This window comes from Vidua chalybeata, chromosome 25 (assembly GCF_026979565.1).
Source record: "Vidua chalybeata isolate OUT-0048 chromosome 25, bVidCha1 merged haplotype, whole genome shotgun sequence".
In the NCBI taxonomy this organism is placed as follows: Eukaryota; Metazoa; Chordata; class Aves; order Passeriformes; family Viduidae; genus Vidua; species Vidua chalybeata.
Window position 1 is genome coordinate 109,189 of NC_071554.1, and position 27,039 is coordinate 136,227.

At 51.1% G+C, this 27,039-nt stretch overlaps 1 protein-coding gene across 1 annotated transcript in view; it reads left to right on the plus strand.

The window, feature by feature from the left end:
* Positions 1-806: 806 nt before the first annotated feature.
* The window catches only part of GRIK3 (glutamate ionotropic receptor kainate type subunit 3), a 105,146-nt gene continuing 78,913 nt past the window's right edge, over positions 807-27,039 (plus strand). The window contains exon 1 of the mRNA XM_053964703.1: positions 807-1,069. Within this exon, the coding sequence (XP_053820678.1) occupies positions 955-1,069 (115 nt within the window). The 5' untranslated portion in view covers positions 807-954. The remainder of the gene's footprint in view (positions 1,070-27,039) is intronic.

Genomic DNA, 27,039 nt, shown 5'->3' on the forward strand with positions numbered 1-27,039 from the left:
GAATAGATCAAATTATTTAAATGAGAAAAAAAGAAATTCACCCTAGCCTGGCCCAGCACGTTGACAAAGCAGCTCCCGGTCGGCGGCACGGGCAGCCCTTTGTCTCTGTCACCGAGGTCATTAAACTCCCGGCTGCGGAGCGCGGGCCGGGCGCCCACCGCTGTAGCGCCGCCGCAGCGGCCCCGGCCCCGGCCCCGGCCCCGGCCCCGCCCGCCCCCGGGATGCCGGCCCCAGCCCCAAACCCCCCTGCCCGGCCTCTCCCGGTGCCCGCTGGCGGGGACACCGGCGCCCCCGGGGTCATAGGGAACCCCCGAGAGCTTGGGGGACACCGGGCACCCCGCGATCTGCGGGACAGGGGTCCGACGGGGGCAGAGGAAACAGGAGCACCCGGCGCTGCCGAGACCCCCGGGACCCCTGCGCCATCGCCCCCCGCTCCGCGGTGCCCGCCGAAGGTCCCCTTGGCATCCCGCCCCGCGCCCGCCGCCGGCGCTGCCCTCTTCCCGGGGGAGCGGGCGGGTGCCGGTGCGTGCCGGGGTGTCAGCGGTGTGTCAGTGTGTCGGGGTGTGTATCGGGGTGTGTGTCAGGGGGTGTGAGCGTGTCAGTGTGTGCACGCTCCACTCCGGGGCTTTGCGCGAGCCGCGCATCAGCGGTAGGAGGGGACAGAGCCGCTCCTGGGGCGCACCGGCAGCCCCGGCTCCGCAGGTGCCGCCCGACCGGCACCGGCACCGCACGGCTCGGTCCGGAGCGGAAGGGCTCGGCTCAGCACGGCGCGGAAGGGAGCGGCCGGAGCTGTGGCTGCCGCGGGACGGGCCGGCGCGGCCGCTCTAAGATGTGCCATGAGCCGCCCGGCCCCGGCGCCGAGCGGCCGCTCCGCCTGAGCCCCGGGCAGCAGCCGCCCGCGTCCTCGCTGCCCCTGGGGCCGTAGGGCCGCGCCGGCCCGCGCCCTCCCTAACGATGCCCCATCTCTGGCCGGCGCTTCGCCGCGTCCTCTGGGAATACTGGGCAGCGCTCCTGGTCGGCGGCTTCTGGGGACAGAGCTCGCACGGGATGCCGCATGTCATCCGGATCGGTAAGGGCCGGCGGCGGCGGCGGGAGAACTTCGGGGCCGGGGCGGAGAACGCGCTGCCCGGGGCCGGGGCGGGGGATGCGGTACCCGGGGCTGCGGGATGCGCTGTCCGATGCCGGGGCGGAGGTTCTCCGGCGAAGGATGCCCTGGCCGGGGCTGGGGACGCTGTGCCTGGTGCCGGGGCGGAAGGTGCCGGCGGCGCGGCGAGGCGGGATCTGTGTCCCGGAACGGAGCGGGCAGCGCTCTCGGTGCGAGCAGCCGCCCCGGACGAGGAGGGTGCTGGGCACCTTGCGAAGAGCAGAGGAGAGTGCTGTCCCTCTGGAGAGCGGGGTGCTGATTCCCCGGGGAAGGGGAACGCTTTGCTCCCGGAGAGGACGAATGCTTTGCCTCTGGAGAGGGAGGATGCTGAGCCCCCAAAGACGGGGGATGCCGAGCACCCAGAGAGGGGGGATGATGATTCCCTGGAGAAGGAAGATTTTTGCTCACAGAGATGGGGGATGCCGAGTCCCTGGAGAGGGGGGATGCGGAGCTTGTGACGAGGAGGGCTGCGGTACCCGGTGCGAGGAGGGCTGTTGAGCCTGCGGCAATGGGGTGCTGTGCAGAGGTGCTTTGACCCAGGGCTGGATGTGCCCAGCACAAGGGACAGACAGCCCCGGGGGCCCCGCGGCACCGAGTCCCGCTGCCTGGAGGATGCCAGTGGGCTGGCTCCGTTGCAGCTGCTGCTGAGGACCAGGCGTGTTTCATTAAATTGCTGAGGTTCTGGGGAAAATTAATTTTTAATAATGTTACATAAAGTAATTGCACAGATAACATCCTGGGAATGAGTCTGCGATCTTTCTTTTTCTAATTAAACGAGATACTTGTTTTAATCATGTCATGTAAAGAACGGTGCTGATTTCTGTTACATCCCATGCACTTTGCCATTGGTACACATTCCCAGGGATTTGCTGTCTGCCCACTAAAAATTACAAGAACAGGTTTACCTGCCTTTTGAGGGTTCAAATTTTAACTTAGAGAAACCAGTGAAAACTGAATAGATTTGTGAATAATTTTAACTGGGAATAAAAAAAGGGTCTTACTTATGCCAGTGCCACTGCACAGTAGCGATGTGAAAGCCAGAAAGAAAAATGCTGGTCCTGAGGGACAGGTGCTTTTTGAAGTGGAACACTGTCATCTCCAGCATGGTTTGAAGTGGCTGCATGGCCCAGATCATCTCATGGACAAGGGCTTGATTCCTGCAGGGTGAGCATCTGGTCTCCCCCAGACTTCTGTGAATGGGGCGCTCCAGGCAGATGTTATCCCGTGCACATTGTAGTGCCAGAAATATTGGTGGAAAAGGTTAATGGATCTGCCTCCGGGCCCGGGGCCCTGGCGGCTGCTGAACTTTCACCAGGGCCAAGCTGTTTAGTATGCTCAGCCTCCGCCTGGAACAGCTGGAAATGTTTTGTGCCACACAAACCCACTCCCAGGAAGGCTCCGTCGCTGCTGACGGGGCGCGCTGGGCTTCGCCAGTCCCACTGCAGGAGCGGGGAGGAGGCGTCCTGCTGTGAGAGCCCCCCCTCCATTTGTCACCAGCCTGTCCCCACCGAGAGCACCGCAATGCTGTGGCGGAGTTTCCCTCCCCGGCAGGTCCCAGGGTTCAGATCGCCTTTGGGACCGTGAGCCGTGTGCAGGAGGGGCTGTGGCAGCTGGGCTGCCGGGCTGGCAGCTCCTCCTGCTTTCGGCTTGGCAGCAGCGGGGCTGATTCTTGGTGGCCAGAGCTGGCTGCTGCCAGGCTGGCGCTCCGAGGAGGCGGCGAGGGGCAGCTGCAGCTGGGGCAGATGCTCGCGGGGGAACGGGCTGAGGCCGCTGGGGCTGGCGGTGCTGAGACTCCAGGGAACACTCGCCTGGCTCATGGGGATATTCAGGCTCAGGAGTATCCCTGGGGGCTCTGGGGAGATGTTTAGTCTCGACTCTCAGTGCCTCCGTTGTCCTGGATGGACATCTAGAAAATGGATTTTCTAGGCTCAAAGCAATTGCACAAAAGGACAGAGGAGATTTCAATGCAGAGGCTGCTGCCAGCCCTTCACGAAAGCACTTGGGTCTGCTGCAGCTCTGCTCCCCTTCACCGGGCAGAGAGGGAGAGATGGAGGCAAGGAGGGAGAGATGGAGGCAGGCAGGGAGGGATGGAGGCAAAGGAGGGAGAGATGGAGGCAGGCAGGGAGGGATGGAGGCAGGCAGGGAGAGATGGAGGCAGGCAGGGAGAGATGGAGGCAGGCAGGGAGGGATGGAGGCAAGCGGGCAGGAAGGGAGGAAGGGTTGCCCACTGCAGGAGCACAGCTGTGCCACTGCCAGCACTGCCGTGCCTTCCACAGGAACGGTCTCGCTTTACCTGCTGAGAAATCCCACAACAGTCAGCCCTTTATCGAGCCACCTTCTTGATCAGTAAACTTAAAAGATCAGAAAAAGGCTTTAATTGGGGCTGCAGGGAGATGTGTGTTTACCTTCTCTCTCAGCTAAAACTGGCATCATTTTGTGACCTCTTTTTCAGCCCACTGGAAAACTGCAGCTTCTTACCCTGCATTAATTTGTGCAAAGCTGCCCTGGCTTTCAAGTAATTATTTTAATTATTAGGTTATGCCAAGAAGTGCAGAACACTTAAGTAACTATTGGTTTAGCACTGAAAATCAAACCAGAGAGAAAGCAGGTAACTTCTCAAAGCTCTCTTTTTTTTCCCTGTGAAACTGACTATTAAAATAAATACAGGGAGAGATATCTAAGAAACGGAAGAAAAAGCCAAAAGCACTCTTTCTTTCACCAGCAAAATATAAATATTTAATCTGCACATCTAAACATAATCTATACATGCAGCCGTACAAAGAAAATCTGTGCCTTGTTACAGGATGGGGTTTTTTTAAGCACGAGTTTGTATCTGAAGCTTATTCAACAGCTGCTCGGTTATTACGCAATCTGTTAAATATTTGAAAACGCCGTATCAGAAAACACCATCCGAGTACTCAATTCAGCTCCTAGTTGCTCTGGAACAGAGGCAGAAAAGGGTGGTGGTGTGAGGAGCTGCCCGTGGTGGTGTGAGGAGCTGCCCGTATTTACCTCGGTGAGGGATCCTGCACTGCTGCCCGCCCTCACTGCGGCTCAGCTCCGGCACATCACACCTGGCACCAAGAGCTGCACGGAGCAGCTGAGCATTTGCAATATCGTGCCCCTCACAGCTCAGAGGAGTGACAGCGAGGTGGTTATGGTACCGTGGAGAGCCCATTTTTCTAACCTTGCACTCAGATTAAAAAGCAGCAGTAGCACCCTTCAAGGCACAGACAGAGCCTGATGCCATTTTGTAGAGCTGATGGCACCGTCCCTAACAAAGCAGGGCGGCTTGACTGGCATGGGTGGTGCAGGTGGAGCAGGACTGGCGGCTCCAGCAGACCCGTTTTCTTGCTGAAGCATGATCAGGTATTCCTCCGAGTGTTTCTTTTGAGGGATGATGTGTTAGTGAGACGCACGTGCGGATCAGATGCCAATGGGTTGAGATCAGTAAATTGTGAAGAACAGCCCCCCCCCCCGGCACTGGGCAGGCAGCATGAGCTGGATTTGGGGGTTCCTGGTTGGGTTTGCACTCAGGTGCTGCTGAGAAGGTGACACCACGCTGCCCTGCTGCCATCATTGCCCTTGGCCACCCCACTCCTGCCAGGAGTGCCCCTGATGTGCCCCCCGGTGTGGGCAAGGCGCCAGGCAGGGTCCCAGCCCGCCGTGCCCCTGGGTCACCCCAACCCCAGCTGTGTGCCCCTCTGCAGGAAGAGTGTGCCAGGCCAGGGAATGGGTTCATTTTCCTTGCTGCGTTTTAAAAGGCATCACCCCCACATCTGGGTCCTCACTTTGGTGCCAGGTTTTTTATTAAGGTTCTTTTCCTGCTGATATTTGTGGCAATAATCCCACCTCAAGCATGTCTGACAGTCCCACTCCTGTATCTCTGAAGTCTCTGTGAGCAGGATCAGTCTCCAGCAAAGCTTTTAAACAAACAACCCTGCATGAGGAATTTATCGGATTTTATTTCTTGTAGTGTCTTTCTAAGCTGTGTTTGCATAGAGAAGGGGTCAGAGCATTGATTGTTTGTATGATTTGCAAGTAACACAGAAAATACAATCAAATTGGAATCTGTGTGAGAAAAAATATCATTGATTATTGTACACAAATACATAGAAAACAAGTTCTGTGGATAATTATCCTGCTCTGTGTGATTGGCTTTTCTGAGGCTTATTATGCCTGTCAGGAATTTTATTTTGAAACCACCTTCCCACACTCTGCAAATGAAGTTGTATTTTTAAAAATAAAGCAGAAACAGGCTTTTCCAGGCTGAAAAGGCAGCGCCCAAGGGCTGGGAGCTGCACATCCATAGGGGACATGAACGCTGGAGTGGGAGCCCTCAGCAAGGCAGCTCCAGGGTTTTTCTGCTCAGCTCGTGCCTGGTGACCAGAGTGGCCAGTGTTCTTTGGGGAGGCTGGCAGGGGATGCACCAGGGTGGTTTTAAATCCCTTATTGGCTTTGTAGTTTCTCCTGCATTCCCTTGGGCATTTCTGTGACCGTGCACCCACTGCTCAAGCATTTCATGGTTGATAAAGTTATTTCAGGTCATGAGACACTTTGTGTGTCAGATAACACATTCTGGTAATTTCAGCAGGATAGGAGGGTGGCAGTGTAAATTGTTTGGTGGTAAATGAATTCTGAATACATTTGAATAACAATGTTAACTCTTTATCGCAGAATAGTCTAATTATTTGATCTTGGCATTCTCTCGAGAACTTCATACAGGAAATTAAGATCAAACCACATAGCAGAAAAGAATAGACTCTCATTTATCACGAGGCAGAAGAGACACCAAAGCAGACAGCTCCATGCTGGGCTGCTGCCTCGGGGCACTTGGACACCCTCGAGCTGGAGGCAGCAGGGTGTGGGCACAGCTTGAGGGGTGAACGAGCCTTGGTGGGCTGGCTGTGCATGGAGAGAGGTGGCTGCACATCTCCTGACACCGGGACACCGTGAGACACACCGGGACACACAGACACACCCTGGGACACCGTGAGACACACCGGGACACCCTGGCACTCACCAGGACACCGTGACACTCATCAGGATATTGTGACACTCACCAGGACACCGTGACTTACACTGGGACACACTGACACACACTGGGACACAGCAAGACACTCTGGGACACCCTGACACACCGTGGGACACACAGACACACACTGGGACACAGTGACACACACTGGAACACACTGACACATACCAGGACACAGTGACACACACCAGGACACACTGACACACACCAGGACACACTGACACACACTGGGACACCCTGACACACGTGCCTGTGGCATGGCACCTCCTCTCGTGCTGGTTTTCTCACCAGCAGGTGCAAATCCGCCTCTATGACCCTGATCTCTGCATTTCGGGCGTTTTTATTCATGAAACCAAGCAGAGGCTGATGCCGTGAGGAGGTTCCTGTAAAGTCTGCCCGGTGCAGCTCCGCACGGAGCGACACCAATCTCATTCTGTCTCCGGCAGAGCTGGCTCCCTTTTTCCCCGGGCAATGAAGCGCTCCTTGGGTACAGAGCAGCACTTCCAGGCAATTCGCGCTCCTGAAGGAAACCCAGCTCCCCCGCCTGTCGCGATATGCCGCGATATCCCCAGCCGGGCCCCGCATCGGCAGAGGGCACTGCCCCGCCGCGGCTCCCGCACCCTCCTCCGGAGCTGTGCCGGCAGAGCTGCGATGCTGGAGCCTCTCGTGGAGGAGACACCGTGTCAAATCCGCCCGGCGCGGTGTTTGTAGCCAGCATTAAGCCTCCTAATCCAGAGTAATGTGCGTCTCCACCAGTTTCGCCATCTCCTTCCCCTCCTCTGGGCTGCAGCTTTACCGTGATGCTGCCTGGGCAGCTTTTCCCTGGGTACAGCAGAGGACGGGCGCGGAAGCCTCTGTGAAAGGCAGACAGCGAGTTGGAAGCACCAGAGCCGTGGGTGGGGGGGGGGGGGGGGGTAGAGAGGAACCAAGGGCTGAACGAGAGATTGAGAACTGCTCCACGGCAGGAATAGCTGTGGAACAGGAGCGCTGTGCCCCTCAGAGAATCCAGCTCGGTTTGCCAGGCGGGGATTGTCGCAGTATGGGCCGGTGCAGAGGGGATTTAAGTGGGATGGGGATTTGTGCACTGATACATCGATTCGTGTTACCAACAGTGAAAACAGGGATGATGTGCTGCTATTTACCACTCGTAATAAAGAATAAAATAGATGCAGGTCCTTAGCACAAGCAAGAGCTCTTAAAGCAGGTGGAGGGCTCAGCTCATTGCTTTGTCATTGCTCCTGCACCAGCTTTTCTTTGTGGTTGCATTTGTTAACCCCTTCTGCCTCCTCTCACCCCCCCTTTGCTGTGCTGCCCCCGGGGAACCCACAGCTTCACTGCTCAGGTTTGCACTGTGAGACTTTCACCCCACCAGCATTACCTCTGGGTCCTTGTGCTTTAAATCTGCAGCGAGACACTGAGCATGAATACACAAATACGGATGTGACTGCTCTGTTATTTCTGGCAGGGAAGATCATCAGAAAAACGTGGTTCAGCTGCAAACGGCTGAGAGCGTGGGGTACCCCTGCGTCAGAGGCAACCCCAGAGCTGCTCTGAGCTTCCCCCACACTGCTCAGCTCTGCAGCACTGGCAGGAAGAGAGCGAAGCAGACACCAGCCTTGGGCACCACACAGTATCTGTATTATTTAATACTTTAGTCCAGGAACCTCATTAAACTTCAGCTTTTTTTGCTGTGCCCCAGCACTCCCCTGTGTGGGGTCAGATTCAGAGAATTAAAATCAGAAGTGGGAAGTAGTAAGGGAACAACTGGCACATTCTGTATTAGCTCGTTGTGCCTGGGACATTCAGCACAGCAGTGTGACCTGGAAAGCAGCAGGAAGGACTGGGCTTCCAAAGGCATGGACCATGTGGGTAGGCTTGGAGAAGTTTTTAAGCAGACAAATAAACCAAAGGCACAAAACAAAGACTTAAAATTACATAAGTGTTCAGATCAATTCTTGAATTTGGGCCTTGCACTTTGCTCATTGCTCTGGAAACTGAGCACTGGAGATCCCGTCTAAGGGGTACCCAGCTCCCCGGGGACCGGAGCACTCAGTGTTACACAAACTTTTGGGACAGATCCCAATTTATCCTTGGCACCTGCAAGCAGCAGCTTCAGGAGCACCAGCTGGGTGGAAATGGTGGTTCCTACCTCCAGTAAGGACTGGGATGAGGCCACTGACTGCCCTGGCAGAGGCCACTCCTTAGCTGGCAATGACATCTGTTGGCTACGGCACGTCCTTCATGCCCACTGGGGACTTGGAGGTGAACAGACCAGATCTCTGAACTCACCAGCTCCCAGGTGAGTAGGAACCTACGTCATTCCTAAAATAACAGAGCTGGTACTGCAGAACCCAAACTTGATTAGAGCCGTGGAAGTGTACGGGGAAAGAACCAGCGTCGCCGTGGGCGGCTTCCCCCCACTCTAATGAATAGACGGCTGTCAGCTCGCACTTTTCTCCAGGATGAAACAGTAAATAAAATCTGGTAGAACCCACAAATTTAGCTGAGTTACAGCTGTCTATGGGGACTGAAGTGTTAGACTTGTTGGTTAGTTTTGCAGTGAATTCAAAGTGCTCTGAGCGAGGTCACCACAGTGATTTTAAATTCCACCCCCTGTGAGACACCGTGCCTGCCTGGGTGCATGGGCTGAGGGGGCTTGTTCCTGGCTGCAGCAGAAGTTTTGTGTTGGGAACAGGGTGGATTTTGTTCTGAATGGAACAAACAGCCACAGCACCTGCTCAGCAGAGGAGACAAGGCTGGATGTCATAGAATCTCAGAATGCTTTGGGTTGGAAGTGACGTCAAAGCTCAGCTCATTCCACCACCCCTGCCAAGGGCAAGGACACCTTCTACTGTCCCACTTGGTTGCTCCAAGCCCTGTCCAACCTGGCCTTGGACACTTCCAGGGATGGACACGATGTACCCCTTGGGCTCTGTCAGACCACCCTGCCCGCTGCTGGCACAAAGAACAACCCTCAGCCATGCCAGGGAGGTTCCCTCCCTACGGGGCCTTGGGGCAGACACCAGTCCTTTAGCACGGCAGAACTCCAAGCTGATATTCTTTTATCGGATGTGCAGCAAAAGGTGCATCATGATTAACCTTAAAAGCTTAAGCTTTTTCTTTGCCTGTGCGAGACAGATTTATAATATTTTCCCTTTCTTTTTTAACACTGGATTCTTAGTGCAGACAGTGATTTATTGAACAATCAATTTCCTTATCTACGTAACACATTCAGGTGATCCATCAATGCCAGATAATCAATCCAGCTCGGGATTTTAAGTGTATATATGTATACTTGTATATATATTTTCCTCCTGTACTCTTGTCAGGCCAAGTAATGTCTCCCTTTCTTTGCTCCTTTCCCAGTGACTTCTGTTTATGGTGTGTAAAAGAAACCCCCCGACGTTATATTACACCTTGTAAGTTTTACGGTACTTGAGAGGTTTATGTGCTATGAATGTAAAGGGCAATGCAATAACGCAAAGGGCAGTGAGACATTTTTAAGCGCAGAAGGATATACACAGAGCTGAGGAGATAAATCTGGGTGGATAATCGTCCCACTGTGTCTCTCCTATTTATGAGAGGAAAAGACATTCACTGCAAATCATGCTTCAGGTCACTCATGCCCTGGTCTCTGCTCTGTGCTGAATTATTGGCTGCTTTAACTGCTCTTAATCTGCTTTGGGATCTCTGCCCTGGTGTGGAGCCGTGTCTGGGCTCAGCAGAGGGGGCTCAGCCCAGGTGAGATGTGATTCCCCATGGCTGGGGTGGTACATTGGTGCGGTGCAGCTCAAGGACTGGGGTACGTGCAATTTGATGTGTCTGTCCTCTGTGAGTTGGGAAAGGGCTGAGCTAGGGAATGAACCGTAGGAGGAAGTAAGAGGAGTCACAACTGCCAAGTCTGGAGCTTATGGGTGGTTTAGCTGGGAAAGAGGAGCCTGGGTTCAGCCTCCCACAGTCTGGATGTTTGGGCTGGGGTTTGGGCTGGGCAGGAAACTCTTCTGAGACTAGGTCTGGGAACTTCAGCAAACACTCTTCCTACAGGAGAGTGACTTCTTGGGGGCATTCAGATTTCTGAAACAATCAAGCCATGAATCCCTCTCAAATGTGAATATTCAGAATTCAGCATTTGCAATTAGCAGCAGAATTGGAGACAAAATGCCATTACTTTCAGAGGTCAAGATAAGTTGTATACAGAGGTCACTGTTCCATGTGCTTCATTCAAAATCCAATTTGTTTTTTGGGCTTACGATGGAAGAAACGCTGATGATTTTGTTATTGCCACATGTTAGGTACTTTCTGTGCAGAAAAAGATTTTGCCTTAATTACTTTCTGTTTTAACTGTCTGGCACAGAGATGGGATTTTCCTGATTTGAACCATCTCATCAAAAGTTGAGAACTTAACTGAGACTGAAAACCTCGTGGTGTGGCAGAGCCCCATGCAGTTCCCAGGAGTAGGAGCTGGTGGTTGGTGTCCTGCTTCCCATGGTGACAGCAGCTCTTCAGAATGTCCGTGGAATGGGAGGAGGGGAGAAGAAGCTGCAGGAGAACCCTCTGAATCCATGTCCCTCCCATCCAAACAGTGCAGAGCCCAGCACCTCCTGCAGCTCCAGGTGCCATTTGTTTCAGCAGTAATGCCATTACCATTTTAAGCTGAACCAGGGACCTGTAAAAAGGGTGTTCTTGGTTTAAATCTCTGGTCTATAAAATCTTAAGGACCTGCTCTTTCTTTATAGGGAAAGAAAACCATTTTCTTCCTCATTTTATGCACTTTTCTTCTTGTGAATTTTTATTTCTGCAAAAGCAGTTTTTGTCATCCTTGCTCAGACAAAATTCAAAGCGAGACCCTGGATGTTTTGCTTCAGGGTGGCATCTCAGCTTGGCTCATAATATCTGAATGGAAATAGGATCTGCAGTTTTCTTTCCTATTCATCTGCATCCCAGCAAAAGCGTTGTCCAGAACGGGTGTTGCAAAATCCTAGATGAAGCTGATAATATTTTTTAAAATGTAGGGTTTGTCCTTGCACAGTTTACCAAATTTCCTTTATGTTAAAGTTGCAAATGAGGTGTTGAATACAAGAAATGCTCAGTCCTTTGAGCAGCTACCTTCTACCCTGTGGTGTATTCCAATAGTCAGAACTGACTTTGGATGTGTGCACATCTATTTATAAAGGATCAGTAAATAAAACATTTAGAACCACCTTAACTTAATTTTCTTAGACATTAATGCAGTGGTTTCTACTTGGAGTGGTTTTCTTTTCTGCAGTGTAACTTCATCTATGAAATGTGGCAATTTCCATTGCTAGATCCATTCTCCCTCCATTGCTGAAGGGAGAGCAATGGCACACAGCACCCAAAATCCAGCCTGAGCTGCAGATCCCCCTCTTTACACTTAGGATTTGCATTTACTTTAGCATTTTTCGGCGGCAATTCTCACCTAATTCTCTCACACACACACTTGGTGCCCCTGGCACAGCCTCTCCCTCTGTGACTTTCATCTCAGATGCTGAACTCCCCTCCTCATCCCCGGGCCTCTAAAGTGGAGGGAAGAGATGAACACAGCTGAAATCCTGAACAAGCTGTACTTCCTGGTATTTTAAGAAAATGCTGAATTTTAAGAAAATTCAGAGTTTCCTCAGCAGCTGGATGGGATTTTCACTTACCCACAGTGCTTGGGAACAGAACCAGAATGTTCCTGGCTTCCTAAAGATCCTGTGAGGTGCCAGCAGCCTGGGTGACAGCACTGGTGACACTCTGAGCACCCACACTGACCCCACCACCACATGGACATGAGCTAAAGGGAAGTTTCCCCCCAGCCTGGTGACCATGGATATTTAGTGCTGGCCAGGACCTGGTCTCTATATTCTGTGTTATTAAGGTCATTCTATGTGGTTACACGACTCTTTGTGCTTTGTGAATGTTTGTGGGGAAACCAATTTCCATATGAATTATGGAAGTTGATACCAACAGGGCTGTAATTCGTAAATTGTTCTGACAGCAACATTTTGTAACAGAACACAGAGAAACCAGGGTAATAAAGCTTGCCATTAAGGGAGTGGACTTGTGAGTCCTAGAAAGAAATCTTGTCCAAGGATTATTTATGATCATTGCACACCAAAATGTGTTTTTGCATTTTTATTGCTGGCAAATTACTTGTAAACCCACCAGGGAGCTAATGATTTTTCCTCTGAGGCCATGCAACTTCGTTTTGGTTTATATATATCCATTTCTGCCACCAGTTAAGCTGTCACTTTTGATTTAGATTAACAAGAATTATTTCAAAATGGCCTGGGTGTTAAAGGGTTAACGGTTCTTTGACTCCAGCTGACAAAATCTACAGGACAGTGATTCCAAAGGAGAATGGTGGTGCCTGGGCAGGTTTTCCCTGGATCACTGTGATGGTGCTAACCACCTCTAATGGGGAGCACGGATTATTTATGTTCTTCTGCAGCTTCTCATTAATTTTTCAGAGCACTTGCTTGAAGAGTTCCGACTTCCTGGTTCCTTCATTAGTGTTACCTGCTCAACAGCGTGCAGCAGTGGAGGTGACACTTCTGAAAGGAGCATTTCTGCTTTACAGGGGAGAACAGGAGCAGGAAGCTGTGGACGAGAAGCTGGGAGCAGGGGCAAGGTTTTAGTGAGGTTTTATCCTCCCTAGCGGGGCTGGCTGGTGCAGGGGCTCAGTGGCCCGAGCCTGCTCGATGGCTCCCATCACCCAGGGCTGGTTGCCCGTGCTGAGCCACCCTGGAGCCCTCCAGGGCAGTCCAGCTGTCCCAGCCCCAGCACACGGTGGCTTTTCCAGCATCACTGAGGGATCCCTGTGCCAGAGCCTGCGGTGCAGCCATCACTGCTCCTGCTCCCCCCCTGTCAGCCAGGCTGAGTCCAGCTGTGCCCCCATTGTGTCCTGTCCCCCAAACGCCCCTCGTTGTGTCCTGTCCCCCAAATGCCACCGGGGCCTCTGTGCCACTTTACAGGACAGCAGCTTTTACCCACTCGCTCCTAGGGATGCTCCAGTCACTCACAGTGGGAACACCCTGGCTGCAGGGAGCAGCAGGGAGCTCAAGATCAGCCTTACAAAGGTTAAGGGAGCACTAAATTACTCCTTGCCATGGCTCACAGGGAGATGACACTGCTTTTTTTTTGTGATGTTCAACCTTGGACAGACTTTCCTGGTTCAACAGAGGCAAGAGCTGCCTCCAGGGATCACTCAGTGGTGCCCACCCACTGTTGTCAGTCCAGCTGGCATCCCCAGTAGCAAATGGATGGAGATGCTTGGGGGTCATGGGACATTTGTACATTCATTACCAAAATCAGTAATGACTAATTGCATTTTTGATCGTAACAGAGTGTTTTGTTAGAGCCACATTTCCTTTATGGATTTTCAAAGCCTTATTTTTAAAGAAATTGGTTTTGATCTGTTGTTGGCTCCTGTTCTCCTCTATTACAGACTCCCTGCATGGCTTTGAACAAATGACTTTGCTCTTCTGTGCCTTAATTCTGTACTTGTAAAATAGGGCTGAGCACACTACCAGCTCCTCTGGGCTGTGGGAATGGGAAGGGTTTAAAGCCTGCAGATGTCAGTAGCCGAGCTTGCCACACCCAGCAGGATCTTTGAGGCAGAACAAACAGATATGAGCAGGCACAACCCTATTACCAGTGAAATACTGAGATTATAACCTGGGACTCTCTGACTGGAGCAATTCTGGAAAAAAAAAAAAAGAAGAGACTATCCTAAATACACTTAACTGCTTATTTAATGTAGATTTAAAAAGTTATTTATCGAAATTTAGCAACTGTTTACTCAATCCGGTACTGGAAAGGCTTTAAAACATACTCTTAATAATCCCTTTGTATTTAACTAATGTACAATAGCGTGTGCTATTACATTGCAATTACATCCTATTTGAGACACTTAATTAAAAGGGAGGCTGTAATGAGCTCCCAATTGTTTGGCTCCTCAGCCAGACCCACAGGATGGAGGATTCTGCCTGTCAGCCAAGCATATCCTGGAATGGCACAATGGCAGCATGGAGCTGGTCCATGTGGGGCTGGGTCTGTGTGGGGCTGGTCCATTTGGGGCTGGGTCTGAATGGGGCTGGGTCCATTTGGGGCTGGGTCCATGTGGGACTGGTCCATATGGGGCCAGTTCTGTGTGGGGCTGGGTCCATGTGGGGCTGGGTCTGAATGGGGCTGGGTCCATTTGGGGCTGGGTCCATGTGGGACTGGTCCATTTGGGGCTGGTCCATTTGGGGCTGGGTCTGAATGGGGCTGGGTCCATGTGGGGCTGGTCCATTTGGGGCTGGGTCTGAATGGGGCTGGGTCCATTTGGGGCTGGGTCTGAATGGGGCTGGGTCCATTTGGGGCTGGGTGTGTGGGGCTGGATCAGCAGGGTCATGACCCCACAGGGCTCTCAGGCCCTGGGGATTGCTCCCACTCCATATGGGATGGCTTCAATCTTCTCCTCCTCTCTGGGAGAGAGGTTGGACCATGGGTACTTTCTGCTTCTGGATTCCAGAGCTCCCTAGGGCTGGAATGTCACAGGTGGCCTTCAGAAGCAGCTGCCCACCCCAGCAGCTCTGGCTTCATCACTGCCATGGGGATCAGCAGCAGGGCCTCCCCTGCAGGAGCCACCTCCAGCTTTGGCCACAAGTTCTGATGTGGAAGGGCAGCCTTGGAAGGTGCACCAAGGCCAGAATGCTGCGTGATGTCCGTGGGAAGCTTAGAACCCTGCTCTGCCGCCTCCCTACTGGGTGCCTGAGCAGCACGTGGTGTGCCCTGCTCTGCCCTGGCCTCTCCCACAGCTGGGACCCACAAACCTGGCACACAGTGCCCTGCTGGTATGGTTACCCTGCCCCATGCCAGGCTGCCACGGACAGGCTCCGCGCAAGAGTTCTCAGACATCTGTCTGCAGCCAGCTGCTTGCCAATCCCACCAAGTGGCTGCTCTGCTTCTCTCAAGTAAAAAATAATAATCCAAGCCCCCCTTTAATTCAAGCCAGTTTGAAATCAGAATTGACAACAGCTTTGTGATCGCTCCATGGCGGGATATGAAGTTAATTTGTATAAGTGATTCTTTTCCTTTTAATTTATCAGCCTGAGATTCAAAACTGAGGAACACAGGGACCCCATGAGGCATGCCTGAATCTTTCAGGAGTGGAGCTTGTTGATTCAAGTGCTTAAATATAGCTCTTAATTGTGTGGCTGATCCTACAGTGCAGTGCAAGGAAGGCAGGATAAGAGATCCTTCTGCTCCCTGGGTCACTGTCCAGGCCCTCACTGTGGTGCCTGTGCAGCCCCCCAGAGTGAACCAAACCCTTCTCCTACAGAGAACTGGCAGAGCAAGTACAGAGGGATCTGTGTGCAGCAGCTCTTTGGGTTTTGCAGGGGATTTCGAGGTCAGCCCAGGTTTATGAGCTGCCCGTGAACCCAGTGCACAGTGTCTCATAAAAATCCCGTTTCCCCTTCTTGTTGGATTAAGGTTTTTTTTTTTATTATTATTTAGAGATCGGGTAATTGAGAGGTATTTTTCACCTCTCTACATTCTCTACAAATCCATTTCCCACACCCTCTCAGCTCTGCAGTTGTATTTTGTTTGCAGTCTAAATCTAATAAGAGGATCAACGGAGGTTTTGGCAGGGAATGGTCCCAGTCCTGGGAGTGGTGACTGATGCAGCCACATGTCAGAAATACAGGACAGCAGCCCTTCCCTCCCAGGCATGGGCCAGAGAAGGTTGTTCCCTGGCATTTTGGTTAGGAAAGGAAGGATGCTTCAAAGTGAAAGGGAAACAGAAACCTCCAGGTGTTTTTTGTTGTTCCAACTGCTTTAAAAAGATGTTTAGATTTCACGTATCAGCAATTACATGCACTTGGGTGGTATTTAATGCCAGCCACTGATGGATGCTCTATAATCCTATAGCGAGAGAGCACGTTTGTTTTCTGAGGCTAACTGCATACAATCTGTTATTGTGTGATGTTGAATACTTTGAGGGTTGGTGCCTTTCAGTGTTGAGCATAAAAGCCAGGCCTCCCTGACAATAACTTCCATTAATCAGGCTTCCCCAGTCCACAAGCCTTGGAGACTGCCACGTCTGCTTTGTACGCCAAAGCTTGCCAGGATTCCAGAGTGAAAAACCTCCCACCGATCTCTCGCTCTTTCATTTCTTCTTTTTTTGGTTTAGACAGGAAAATAGCCTCCCAGTTCGGCTCCCACTGCTTTAGCTGCATCTCCACACGTTTCTTTAAACTAACCGACAGCTTATGGTGGGAAGGAGAAGCAGCTGCAACTTGCTGGGAGAGGGGGAACTTCACTTCCAGAGGATTCAGCTCCTTTTGTTTTCCACAAGAGCTGTTGAGTGCTCAGAGCTTTAAAAAATATGGGCACTCATTCAGGCTCCTGAAACGTGGATTCAGGGGAGAGGTGTTCTGCAGGCTCTCCAGAGAGCTGGAAGCAGGAATGAAGATCCCCCAGAGCCCCACTGGCTGCTGTGCTTGGCTACACTTCCACAAACTCCCATGGGAAATGGAATTTTGGTGCTTCAGGTCAAGTTTTCATCACTGTTGGAGTCCTCAGCTGTGCTGTTTGAGATGTCCCAAACATATCCTCATAGTCCCCAACTCCTCTGAGTGGATGGGAATGACAGAAGGAGAGAACACAGCCTTAAGCTGCACCAAGGGAAGTTTAGGTTAGACATTGGGGAAAAATTCTTCACTGAAAAAGTGATTGGGAAATAGAATGGCCTGCCCAGGGAGGGGGGGAGTCACCATCCCTGGGCTGGAGGTGGCACTCAGTGCCGTGGTTTAGCTGCTGAGGGGGTGTTAGGTCATGGGTTGGGCTAGGTGATATTAAAGGTCTTTTCCAACCGGGTTAATTCTGTGATTCTGTGTGCAGGACCACTCCAAAGTGAGCCTGCTTTTATTGAGGTGCTGAAGTTTGCCAGGGCTTTCAGGGTGGAACCATTTCAGGGCAGGGCCGGGCCAGGCTGGGCAGCAGCCGTGCACTGCAGGGAACGGGAACTCTGGGCAGGAGGAGCATGGCCACGGGGCTGGGGAAGGAGGTGTCAGTCACCTGGCTGAGAAAGGGGGTTTGAGGAGAGCAGAGGGTGCTCCAAACACCGTCCTTTTCCTCTGGGGCAGCTCCAGTGGGGACGTGCAGGGTCCCAGCTTGGCCAGCGCAGCACAGTCAAAGCCACTGTGGTCAGCCAGTGGCCAGATTCCCTCAGGGCAGGACAGGCCGTGGGTTTGTGGTGCTCCTTGGAGAGAAGGGCCCTCCACAATGGTTTAAAGCATGTTGGAAAAAGCCAGAACATGCAAGAAAAGCCAACCAAACCTGGACTGCAGCTGGACACGTTGGTGTCGAGCAGTGTGTAGCCTTGACCTCACCCAAGCTGTATTTTCCTCCTGAAGTCAGTCCCTGCCTGTCCTTGAGGGGCAGTTTCTCAATGCAGAAAAGACTCCTCTGAGCTGCCAGCCAAAATAAACCTAATTGTTGCATTGTGTCTGAGCAACTCTGAAAGTTGCCAGTAACAGCTATCTCAGACCATCACAATCAACATAATTTTGGTCTTAATTGCTAAGTATTGCTGTAGAAAGACTGGTTGTCTTTCTGCTCCAAGTCCTCGCAGTTGCTCTCCCAGGTTTCAAGATGCAGTGAAAGTTTTTGGGTTGGTTTTTCTGTTTTTTTCTTCACACTACGTTTCAAATGCTTCATTGTCAAACTGGTTAAAAGCCCTTATTTATAAAACGTGTGCGTCTCTTTCAGCTTAACTGAAAAGGCATTAAAATAACTGCAGCTGTGGAAAGAATAATTACAGCGAGATTTTGTCAAGGACTCTCTTGTCTGATGTTGCCATCTGTGACATGGTGAATGCAAAGATCATTTGAAACATAGGCGGTTAATGTAGAGAATAATTTCAGAGCTTTCGATATTTATGGTAAATTATTTAAGTTTATTGTTTGGTTTTATGGCCTCATTATTATGTGTCGTAAGGATCTCTGCTTTTTGTGTTGTTCTGCACTTCGATTTCCACTTTGTGAAGAAAAGAACCCTGCAGTAAAAGTAACACTTCACACATTTCAGAAATGTTTCAAGGAGACATCATACTAATCAGATTATTTTCATGCATCTCAATATCATCCTTGATGCCTTTTAAAAAAAATCTGCAGAGAAAGATCTTCTTCTTGACCAGGTGTTAATAGTCAGTCCTTCAGGCATGGGCAGTGACAGGGGCTGGTAAACATCACAGCGTTGCATTAATTTTCTCTTGTCTCTTAGAATATTATTTCTGAAACTCCCTCTGAGAGGACATTGCTGCATTATTTCCTTCAACAACCCCTGACCGGCCAAATTAGGAACAGACTGTCGCACTGGAAATGAGTAATTGGCTGCCAGAGACACAGAAAAGGGGACTTGGCTTCCCCCAGACTGGCTGCTCTGTACACGGGGCTCGTGCTGGAGCCCAGTTCGTGTGCTAGTTAATCAAATGAGGGCATGGCCAGGCTGTGGGGCAGCTCCTGCGTGGGCACTGCCAGGCTCCCCACGCTCCTCCTGCTCCAGCTGGGTGTGTCCCATGTCACCTGCATGTCCTGCCCCACAGCAGGATGGGGAAAGCACCCCTGTGAGTGTTTCCCTCACGTGCCCAGGGTGCAGCTCCTCTGCTTGGCTCTGAGCAAGGTGTGAGCAGCTGGCTCCAGGGAGGGTCACCCCAGGAGGAGACTGATGGGCTGAGGGTTGAGGCCTTTCTGGGACTACTTAAAAACAGAAGACAGACAAAACTAAGAGAATAAAAAGCAGTTCTATTTATTGAAGGGCCTTCAGGTACATTTTGGGCAGACAAAGCCCCCCAGGGGCTGCACAAAAAATGGATATCAGGTCACAGGTTTGCACACTTTTATAAGTTTGGGCCATTTGCATATTAGGGGTTCATCTTCCAACTACAGCTTCAGCTAATGAAGTCATTTACCCCAAGTTTGCTCCCCACAACTCACTTTTGTTTCCATCTCTCAGGGCCTGAGGCAGTGATTGCCAGGCCTGGAGAGGAATTGTTGTGTCTGCCCAAAATGGGGAAGCAGCAGCTCACACTGCATATGGAGTTTGGAGTTGTACACTAAAGAACTGCAGGATTACAAATGGAAAATAGAAAAGCTGAAATCCTGAGGCATCAGGGTCACACTGGGTACAGCACCCACTGAGCTGTTCCTCGCTGTGGCTGCTTGCTGCAAACCCCTCCAGCCTTACTGTGTAGTCCAGGGGATGGTGCTGCTTACAGAGGAGGAGGTTTGCTCCTTCTGGGCAATTTCATGTGGCTCCATCTGAAAAGCATCCATCAGCACTTTCCTTGGAGGTGCTACACAGCACATCCTCAGTGGCACTGTGAAGCACAGTAAGTGCCTCCACCAGCTTTCCCTGCTCCTGCAGCACTTCCACAAGCCCAAGGATAGCTGAGACAGCCCAGCAGAAGTATTTTGTCTGGTGTGAACTTTTCAGTGGAATTGGGATTGTGTTTCTGGCAGCTGAGGGCTGCAGCTCTGCTGTGTGGTGGCAGTCCTGGGCAGCTGTTTTGGAGGACGTGGAACAGACCTTGGGAGGGATCAGGAGCCACCTGTCTGCCCCTGCAGAAGAGTCTCTTCCCACCAGCCAGCCTTCTGCACCGGCTGTGTGTGCCCTCTGCAGCTGCTCAACATCTGCATCTCTGTCTGGCTCTGTCCATGCTGAGGAGGCGGTGGCAGCACAGCCTGAACAGCCAGAACTGCTCCACCTTCTCCGTGGGGCACAGCTGCTCCAGCCAGGAGCTCTGCCCTGCAGATACGTGTTTGTCTCCAGGAGATGGTTGTGGGCAGTTCTGGAAACCATCTGAGGGAGCTGAAATGCTGCAGGAGGTGGGAGGGGAAGGTCAGGAGCCCACAGTGTGCAGATGTGCAGCAGCAAGTGTGCAGCAGCCTGGGCTTAGTGCAGCCAGCAGGGCAGAGGTGGCAAATCCAGTTTTGCCACAGCCCACATGCTGTGGGTTTACTACAAGGAGGACTAAATTGGGAACAAATGTGAAGGTCAGGGATTAGGAGAGAAGAAACCAGGTAACATTTCTTTTCCTATCTATAATACAGCCCTGGGGCAATTCCCTCCTTGCCCTCAGCCATCCAGGGGCACAGGAATCCCTCAGGAGGTCCTCCTGAACCTCACTTCCCACCTCAGGCTGTACAGGAGGCTTTGCCACATTTAGCTCAATCTTTCACATTTCTGTACCTAAAATTAGACATTGTGCTCCATCCCTGCACTCCCGGAGTTCCCAGCTCTAGGGAGGTCGATGTGCAAACGTCTGCAAGCACATGAAGAAATATTTAAAGAACAACATTTGCAGACCCCTGGAAGCCAGACACTGCCAGGTGTTCATTTAGAGGAAAAGTAAATTTGTGTACGCAGGTGGTTTATGTTAGTTAGTAAATTTTGGTAATTTGTCTATCCCTGGTAACTTGCTTTGCAAAATAATACAGCTTATTTTGGAAACAAATGAAACAAATGGATTCAGAACTGTGCAGCTGATGAAACACAGGCAGGACAAAGCAGTTCCCCACTAGGGACTTTCCCTTCCCTCTGAGCAGTGATGGTGTCTAAGCAGTAGCATGTCAGAGAGAGAGAGTTCCCTGTCCAGCTCAGCCCCAGGTGGAGCAGGAACCTGGACCTGCAGGGCTCTCACCAGGCTGGGGAGTGCCAAAAAACACCAGTGGGGACAGGAAAACACTGGAGCTCCAAGGCAGCCTCACATACTGACTGCAGGAGCATCATCTTTGGGATTCCTGATTCCTCAAACACTGACTGTTTTAGTGGTGGGAACGTAAAGGCCCCAGAAATCTCTCCATGCAGTGACGTGCTCATCCAATTGGATTTCTCTTGCTCTGCATTGTTCAGGACATGTGAGGTGAAAGCCTTCTCCCTCTACAAGTAGTTCTTTGGACAGATGGACACAGAAGCCAGGAGTCAGCTATGGTTCCTCACCCTGAAAGGCTCTTTCCTGCAGCCTCACAGTTTGTGTATGTAAGAAAACCCCTGTGCAGCGTTTGCTTTGGCCCTGAGGATGTGCAGCAGGAGGGACAAGGGTGAATGCAGGCATCAGGTGAAGCACATGGTCACAAGGAACAAGCCTCTGTCCAGCTCCTGCACGTGGGAAGCATGGTCAGAACCTTTCCTACACCCTCATTTTGCACCCTAAGCTGAGGTTTGTTCACTGCCCATGAGGTAGCACTGGCTGGTTTTGACACGATGTTGTTGACAGCTCTGAGAGGCAAAGCCTCTCTCCAGGATCCCAGAGCCTGGCCCCACGGGTCTCTGCCAGCAGCATCGACTCCCTTTGTCCATATGTTTCTTTCCCCTGTGCATAAAGGCACAGATGGCCAAGCCCTGGAGATAGGCACCCGAGGTTTGTGAGGGCACGTGTGTGCTGGGTGTGAATGCACACTTGTCTGAGCACAGCCCGAGCCTGTGCTCACTGCTACCACTGCAGCAGGAGCTACCCAAAGTGCCAGACCTGCTGCTGACCCACAGGGAATTTTTCATCTCAGTCCAGCTGCAGTGGAAGGTGTTTGCAGAAATCTCTGTGCATGTAGCCAAGACTTATCTCACTCACCGAGGTCCTTGGACCTGAGGAACAGGTATGAGGAAAAAGCTTCTGCTCTGCCATTCCTGGCCGTGCCTACACCAGGTCTGCTGACAACAACACTGAAGGAAGTTAAAGATTTCAGGTACTTCTGTTCTCTCTGAGTGTGATGTTGTAGTTTGACACAATGGGAGCTGGTAGGGCAATGGGATCTGACAGCTCTGAAACAGCCCCTGAAATACCAACTGGCCAAAGTGAAGCTCTACGCCACATCCATATTCAACGGGACAGTGGAACAGGGAGGTGCAGGAGGACATTTGTGCCCCTCGTGGGCTCCCGCTCTGCCCAAGGACATTTACAGCAAGAGCACAGGGGATGAGCAGGGCAGTGCTGCCAAAACCAGGCATGGGCACGGGACTGTGCCACCTCTGCCTCCCTGCCCCAGCTGTGGACAGAATTCCTAATGCCACACCACAGTCAGGGAATCCATGCTAGAAGAAACCGGGGCTGCTGGCCCAGTTACCACCAAAACAGGCAGGAGAAACCATGCACTTGCTTGTAAGCAAAGAGTCCTCGTGCTCTTTGGTTTCTTTTCCTCTGGCTCTCATACTTGTTAACTCAAATTAACATTCATAATGCAGAAGCCATTGGAATATGCCTTCCAGACTCACAGACATTCCTGTTATGGTCAGGATTAATCACAAGGGATAATTAGAGTATTAAATGAAATAATTATAACATTATGACTCTAATAACCAAATTCATGGATATTAGCTTCCGAGAAAAGACAAATAGAGGAACCAGAGAAGTTTTGATGGATGCCTCTAGCTGCATTTTTTTACTTTGCATTTTTGATTTAAAACTCCCAAACATCTTCCACAGTGAGACAACTTCCCATAATCTGAAAGGCCAAGGTGGAGTTGGAGCCATGGGTCTGGTGGCAAGAGGGGCTCCTGCAGAATGTCCACAATGTTTGCAGCTGCAAAAAGCATCCCAGGACTGGGGAGTGGGGAGCACCCTGACTGCCCCTGCACCAAAAAGCCCCAGAGCTGAGCGTCCTGCAGGGGAGACAGAGCTGCTGGAATGGTGGAGCTGGTACCTACAGAGTGATTTGCTTTTGTGGCAGTGCCAGTGCTCCTGCTCTGCTCTCTGGGTCCACCACCTCCTGCCAGCTAGGAAATGCCTGGCAGGTCTGGCTGCAGCCAGGTCTGAGCCCAGCCAGCTCAGATCTGTGGGACACCAGGCTCTGGCAGCAGCTCCTGGCCCCAGGCATTAGTTCCTCTGAGAAAATGGAGATTTTTTCTGCCTCGAGGATGTGATTATTGTATCTGACAGAGCCCTGAGTGAGGCTTAGCTTGTCCTACAGGACAGCTGCTGTTCCCCAGGGATCCAAACCCTGGTGGTCAGGGCTCCTCAGAGCCCAGGAGGTTTCTGGGGCACTAATGTATGCTCAGTCTCTCTCCTATATTCTGTGTCGTGCTACAGAGGAATAAATGAATTCATTAAAGAATTATGCAATTGCAAATGTTTAAAAATACCAAGTACGTACATTTCTGGGAGCCTACACAGCCCTGTGAGGGGCTGGATGGAGATTGGCACATGTTCTCAGGGAAGGGAATGGAAAGTGCTGCCGGGAATGCAAGCTTGGCTGCTCAGTGCTCTGCACACACTCAGCACAGGCAGGGCACTAAAAATGCAATGAAATCTAAAATACACAGACTAAACAATTTTGTCTTTCCAACCAGCAATATTAATTCTAGATAATAAATTGGGATTTTTATCATATTATCCCTGGATGATTTAGAGTACAGCCAGATTTATATTAATATTGAATATTTCCCCTCTCAGGCAACAAAAGAGAGAGTTCCTTTTGGTACCTGGAAGCAGTTCCCACGATCTGAGGAAAGAATCGTTTCAGTGTGAACTACTAATATGCCACATTCCATATATAACCCGGTATCTGCACTTGCAGTCTGCATATTCTAGTCGAAGTTTTAGTGTCACTCAGCTCCAAAAAGAGACAAGACTTGGGGAGCAGTTGCCCATCCGAGCATGCTGCACATGCCTGGGCTGCCATGGGCCACACACCCCATGTCCCTGCACACCCCTGCAAGAGCCTGAGCTTTGGACTGAGTCCCCTGCCTGAGGAATACATTACACCACTTTAATTCCAGAATTTCCTTGTGATATTAAAAGATAAGATTTTTTTTTTTTCAGAGTTCTGACAAAGCAGTCAAAATCCAGTTGCAAATGCTCTGCTGTTTATTGATAGCTCCATAATACAGGCGAGGTAGGATGCCAGACAGCTGCATTTCCTGGCATTTAAAAAGAATTCACTGTAATGTATTGTAATGCATTAGCATAATAATTGGTAAGCATTCGCAGATGAATAGTTTACTGACTGATAGATTTTGTACAGAAACTGTGAAGGTTACATGGAGGGTGAAAACATTTCACTGTGTCAATGAACATACTTAATTTTTCTGGAAGTGCTATTTAAATTGTGCGGCGCTGGGACATTAGCATAACAAAGACACAAGGCGCGAGTTTGTGCCGTAACAGGGAACACTGCCCTGCCGGGCTCCGGCAGGTGACCCGGGAGAGATGGGGCCCGGAGTCCTCCTAAGCCCGGCCACCGGAACGGGCAGGGGCGCGCCTGGAGCTGCGGCTCCTCCGCTCCTTGCTCTTCTCCCTCCCTTCCCTGTCCCTTGTCCCAGCCCCTTCTCCCTCCCTTCCCTGCCCTTCTTCCTCCTGTCCCTGCAGTTCTCCCTCCTGTCCTTGCCCTCCTCCCTCGGGTCCCTGCTCTTCCTCCTGTCTCTGCCCTCCTCCCTCCTGTCCCAGCCCTTCTCTCTCTCTTCCCTGCCCTTCTCCTTCCTTCCCTGCCCTTTTCCCTCCTGTCCTTGCCCTTCTCCCTCCTGCCCCATCCCTTGTCGCTCCTGTCCCTGGCACGGGCCAGCTCCCCCTGCTTGCTCTGCTCTCCCGAGTGAGAGGGTTTGGATCCTCTGGTTTGCTCCAAGTCTGATGAGCAAACTGAGGGAGCGGGGGGAGCTCAGCCTGGAGAAGAAGAGTCTCAGGGGGAACCTTCTGGCTCTCTAAAAGCCCCTGGCAGGAGAGTGGGGCCAGGTGGGATCAGCCTCCTCTCCCAGGGGACAAGGACAGGATGAAAAAACAGCCTCAAGCTTCTCCAGGTCAGAGTCAGGCTGGGCATCAGGAAGAATTTCTTCATGGAAAGGGTGATCAAGTGTTGGAAGGGGCTGCCCAGAGAGATTTGAAGTCCCCATCCCTGGAGGTGTCCAAGGAATGACTGGAGGTGGCACTCAGTGCTCAGGGCTGGGTGACAAGGTGGGGATTGGGCACATCTTGGACTTGATGCTCTCGGAGAGCTTTTCCAACCTCAGTGATTCTGGGATTCTGTACTGGTATGTGTCAGTGGGCTGGGCAGTGTTCTGTGCTTGGAGACAACCCATGGTCCTGACCCTGGGGGTCACCACAGCTCCTGTCCTGTGTCCCCAGAGCCACCAACACTTTGTTCTCCAGAGCTGAGCTGTGGAGCCTTAGAGCAAGGCAGCTGCAGGACCAAACTGAGCAGGCAAAGTGGGCAGCATTAGGAGGGTTTGGGCTCAGGGGAAGAGGAAAGATGCAGAGAAGCAGCATTTAAATATGCATGAAGTGCCATGTGTGTGTGTGTGTGTGTCTGGGCTGCTCCTGTCAGGACACAGGTACAGGGACCTGCTAATGGACAGAACCTCATCTCACACTGGGACATCTTGAAAGACATGCACTAACTCCCAAGTTTTCTCTGGGTATTCTGAGGTCTTGGGCATGAACAGACATCACCTGGGTCCCCTGGAGAAATGCACATTTCTGAATAATTCACAGCCTTTGGCTGCTGCCTCAGTCTCCTCCCTGTTGTACCACAGACTATCACAATTACCTCAGAGAAAACCAAAAAGCCAATTGGAAGGTACAGAACTGAGTTTTTTTTGGACATAAAGTTCATGGAAAGCATTTAAAATTAGATTTTCACTAGCCATTATATATGTTAATCCCACTGTCATCTAGAATAAATTGGTGAGAACAGATGTGAGGAGGAATGAGATATTCCAGCATGGGAGAAGACAAAGATTTCATCTCCACTGGCACCAGGCGGTGGGAGATCAGACACAGACAGACCTTGCCTGCTGGGGGATCCCAAACTGTTTTACCACAAAGTTAATGTTCATCTCCAGAGCAGGAATATGGGATTTTTTTTTAAATTAAAGGAGCTTTTTGTCCAGGTGATAAACCCAAAAAATCTTCTTCATCATAACCAGCCGACCTGTAGTTTCTACCAGAAACAAACAGATTTTAAGTGTTTTAGGATTTCATCTGAAAGCCTAGTGGACAGGTACAGTTGCACAGGTACCTTATGAACTGTGGTACAGTTCAGTTAATTTCTTCCAGAAATGATGGAAGGATGAATCAAACATTATTTATAGGGATCTTTTATCTTAACATTTGTGATTTTCATTTCTCCTCCCTGGGAAGTTCCTGTGGCATAAGGGGGGAAGTTGCAAACAGGATTTGTACTTAACTTCAATATTTGTCATCAACAAGATGCCCTTCTGTAGATTTTTAAAACCACCTTAAACATGAAACTCGTGGGGTATAAATAATGGATTAAGAAAATCTTGCTAGAGGTAAGAATATGCAATTGCTGGAAGAGGTTCCTTATTTAAGAACAGGAGTATTTAGGATTTTGGGGAAAGAAAGCCCCTGATGAGGAGTCCACAGACAGACAGACAGACAGACAGCTTCATCCCAACCAGACCCTTCCATGTCTTCCCTTAAAAAAGGCACATTAAACAATTAAACAACTCTTCCTCATGGAATTTCAACTGTGAATCTTCTTCTTGATGAGCTGTACACAAACATGACCCGTTTGACTCCCTAACTGGAAATAAGGAAATGGAAATGCAGTTTATAGTAACAGATTTCTTCTGACTTTACAGCTGCAATGTGTTTCATTAACACTTCTGCAGCAATTTGCACTATTAGGGACACATTTGCTTCCAGCAAGACGAGAGAAAATGTCCTACAGTGGAGTGTAAGGATGGTGTCACCAGCCACTGCCTCCCACGGGCTGCAGTGGGCCTGGGGAGCCGGGGTTGGGATCTCTTGGCAGACACTGGCTCCCTCTGATGCCTCAGAATTTCAGCTTTTCTATTTTCCATCTATTTGTAACCCTGCAGTTCTTTAGTGCACAACTCCACATGCAGTGTGAGATGCTACTTC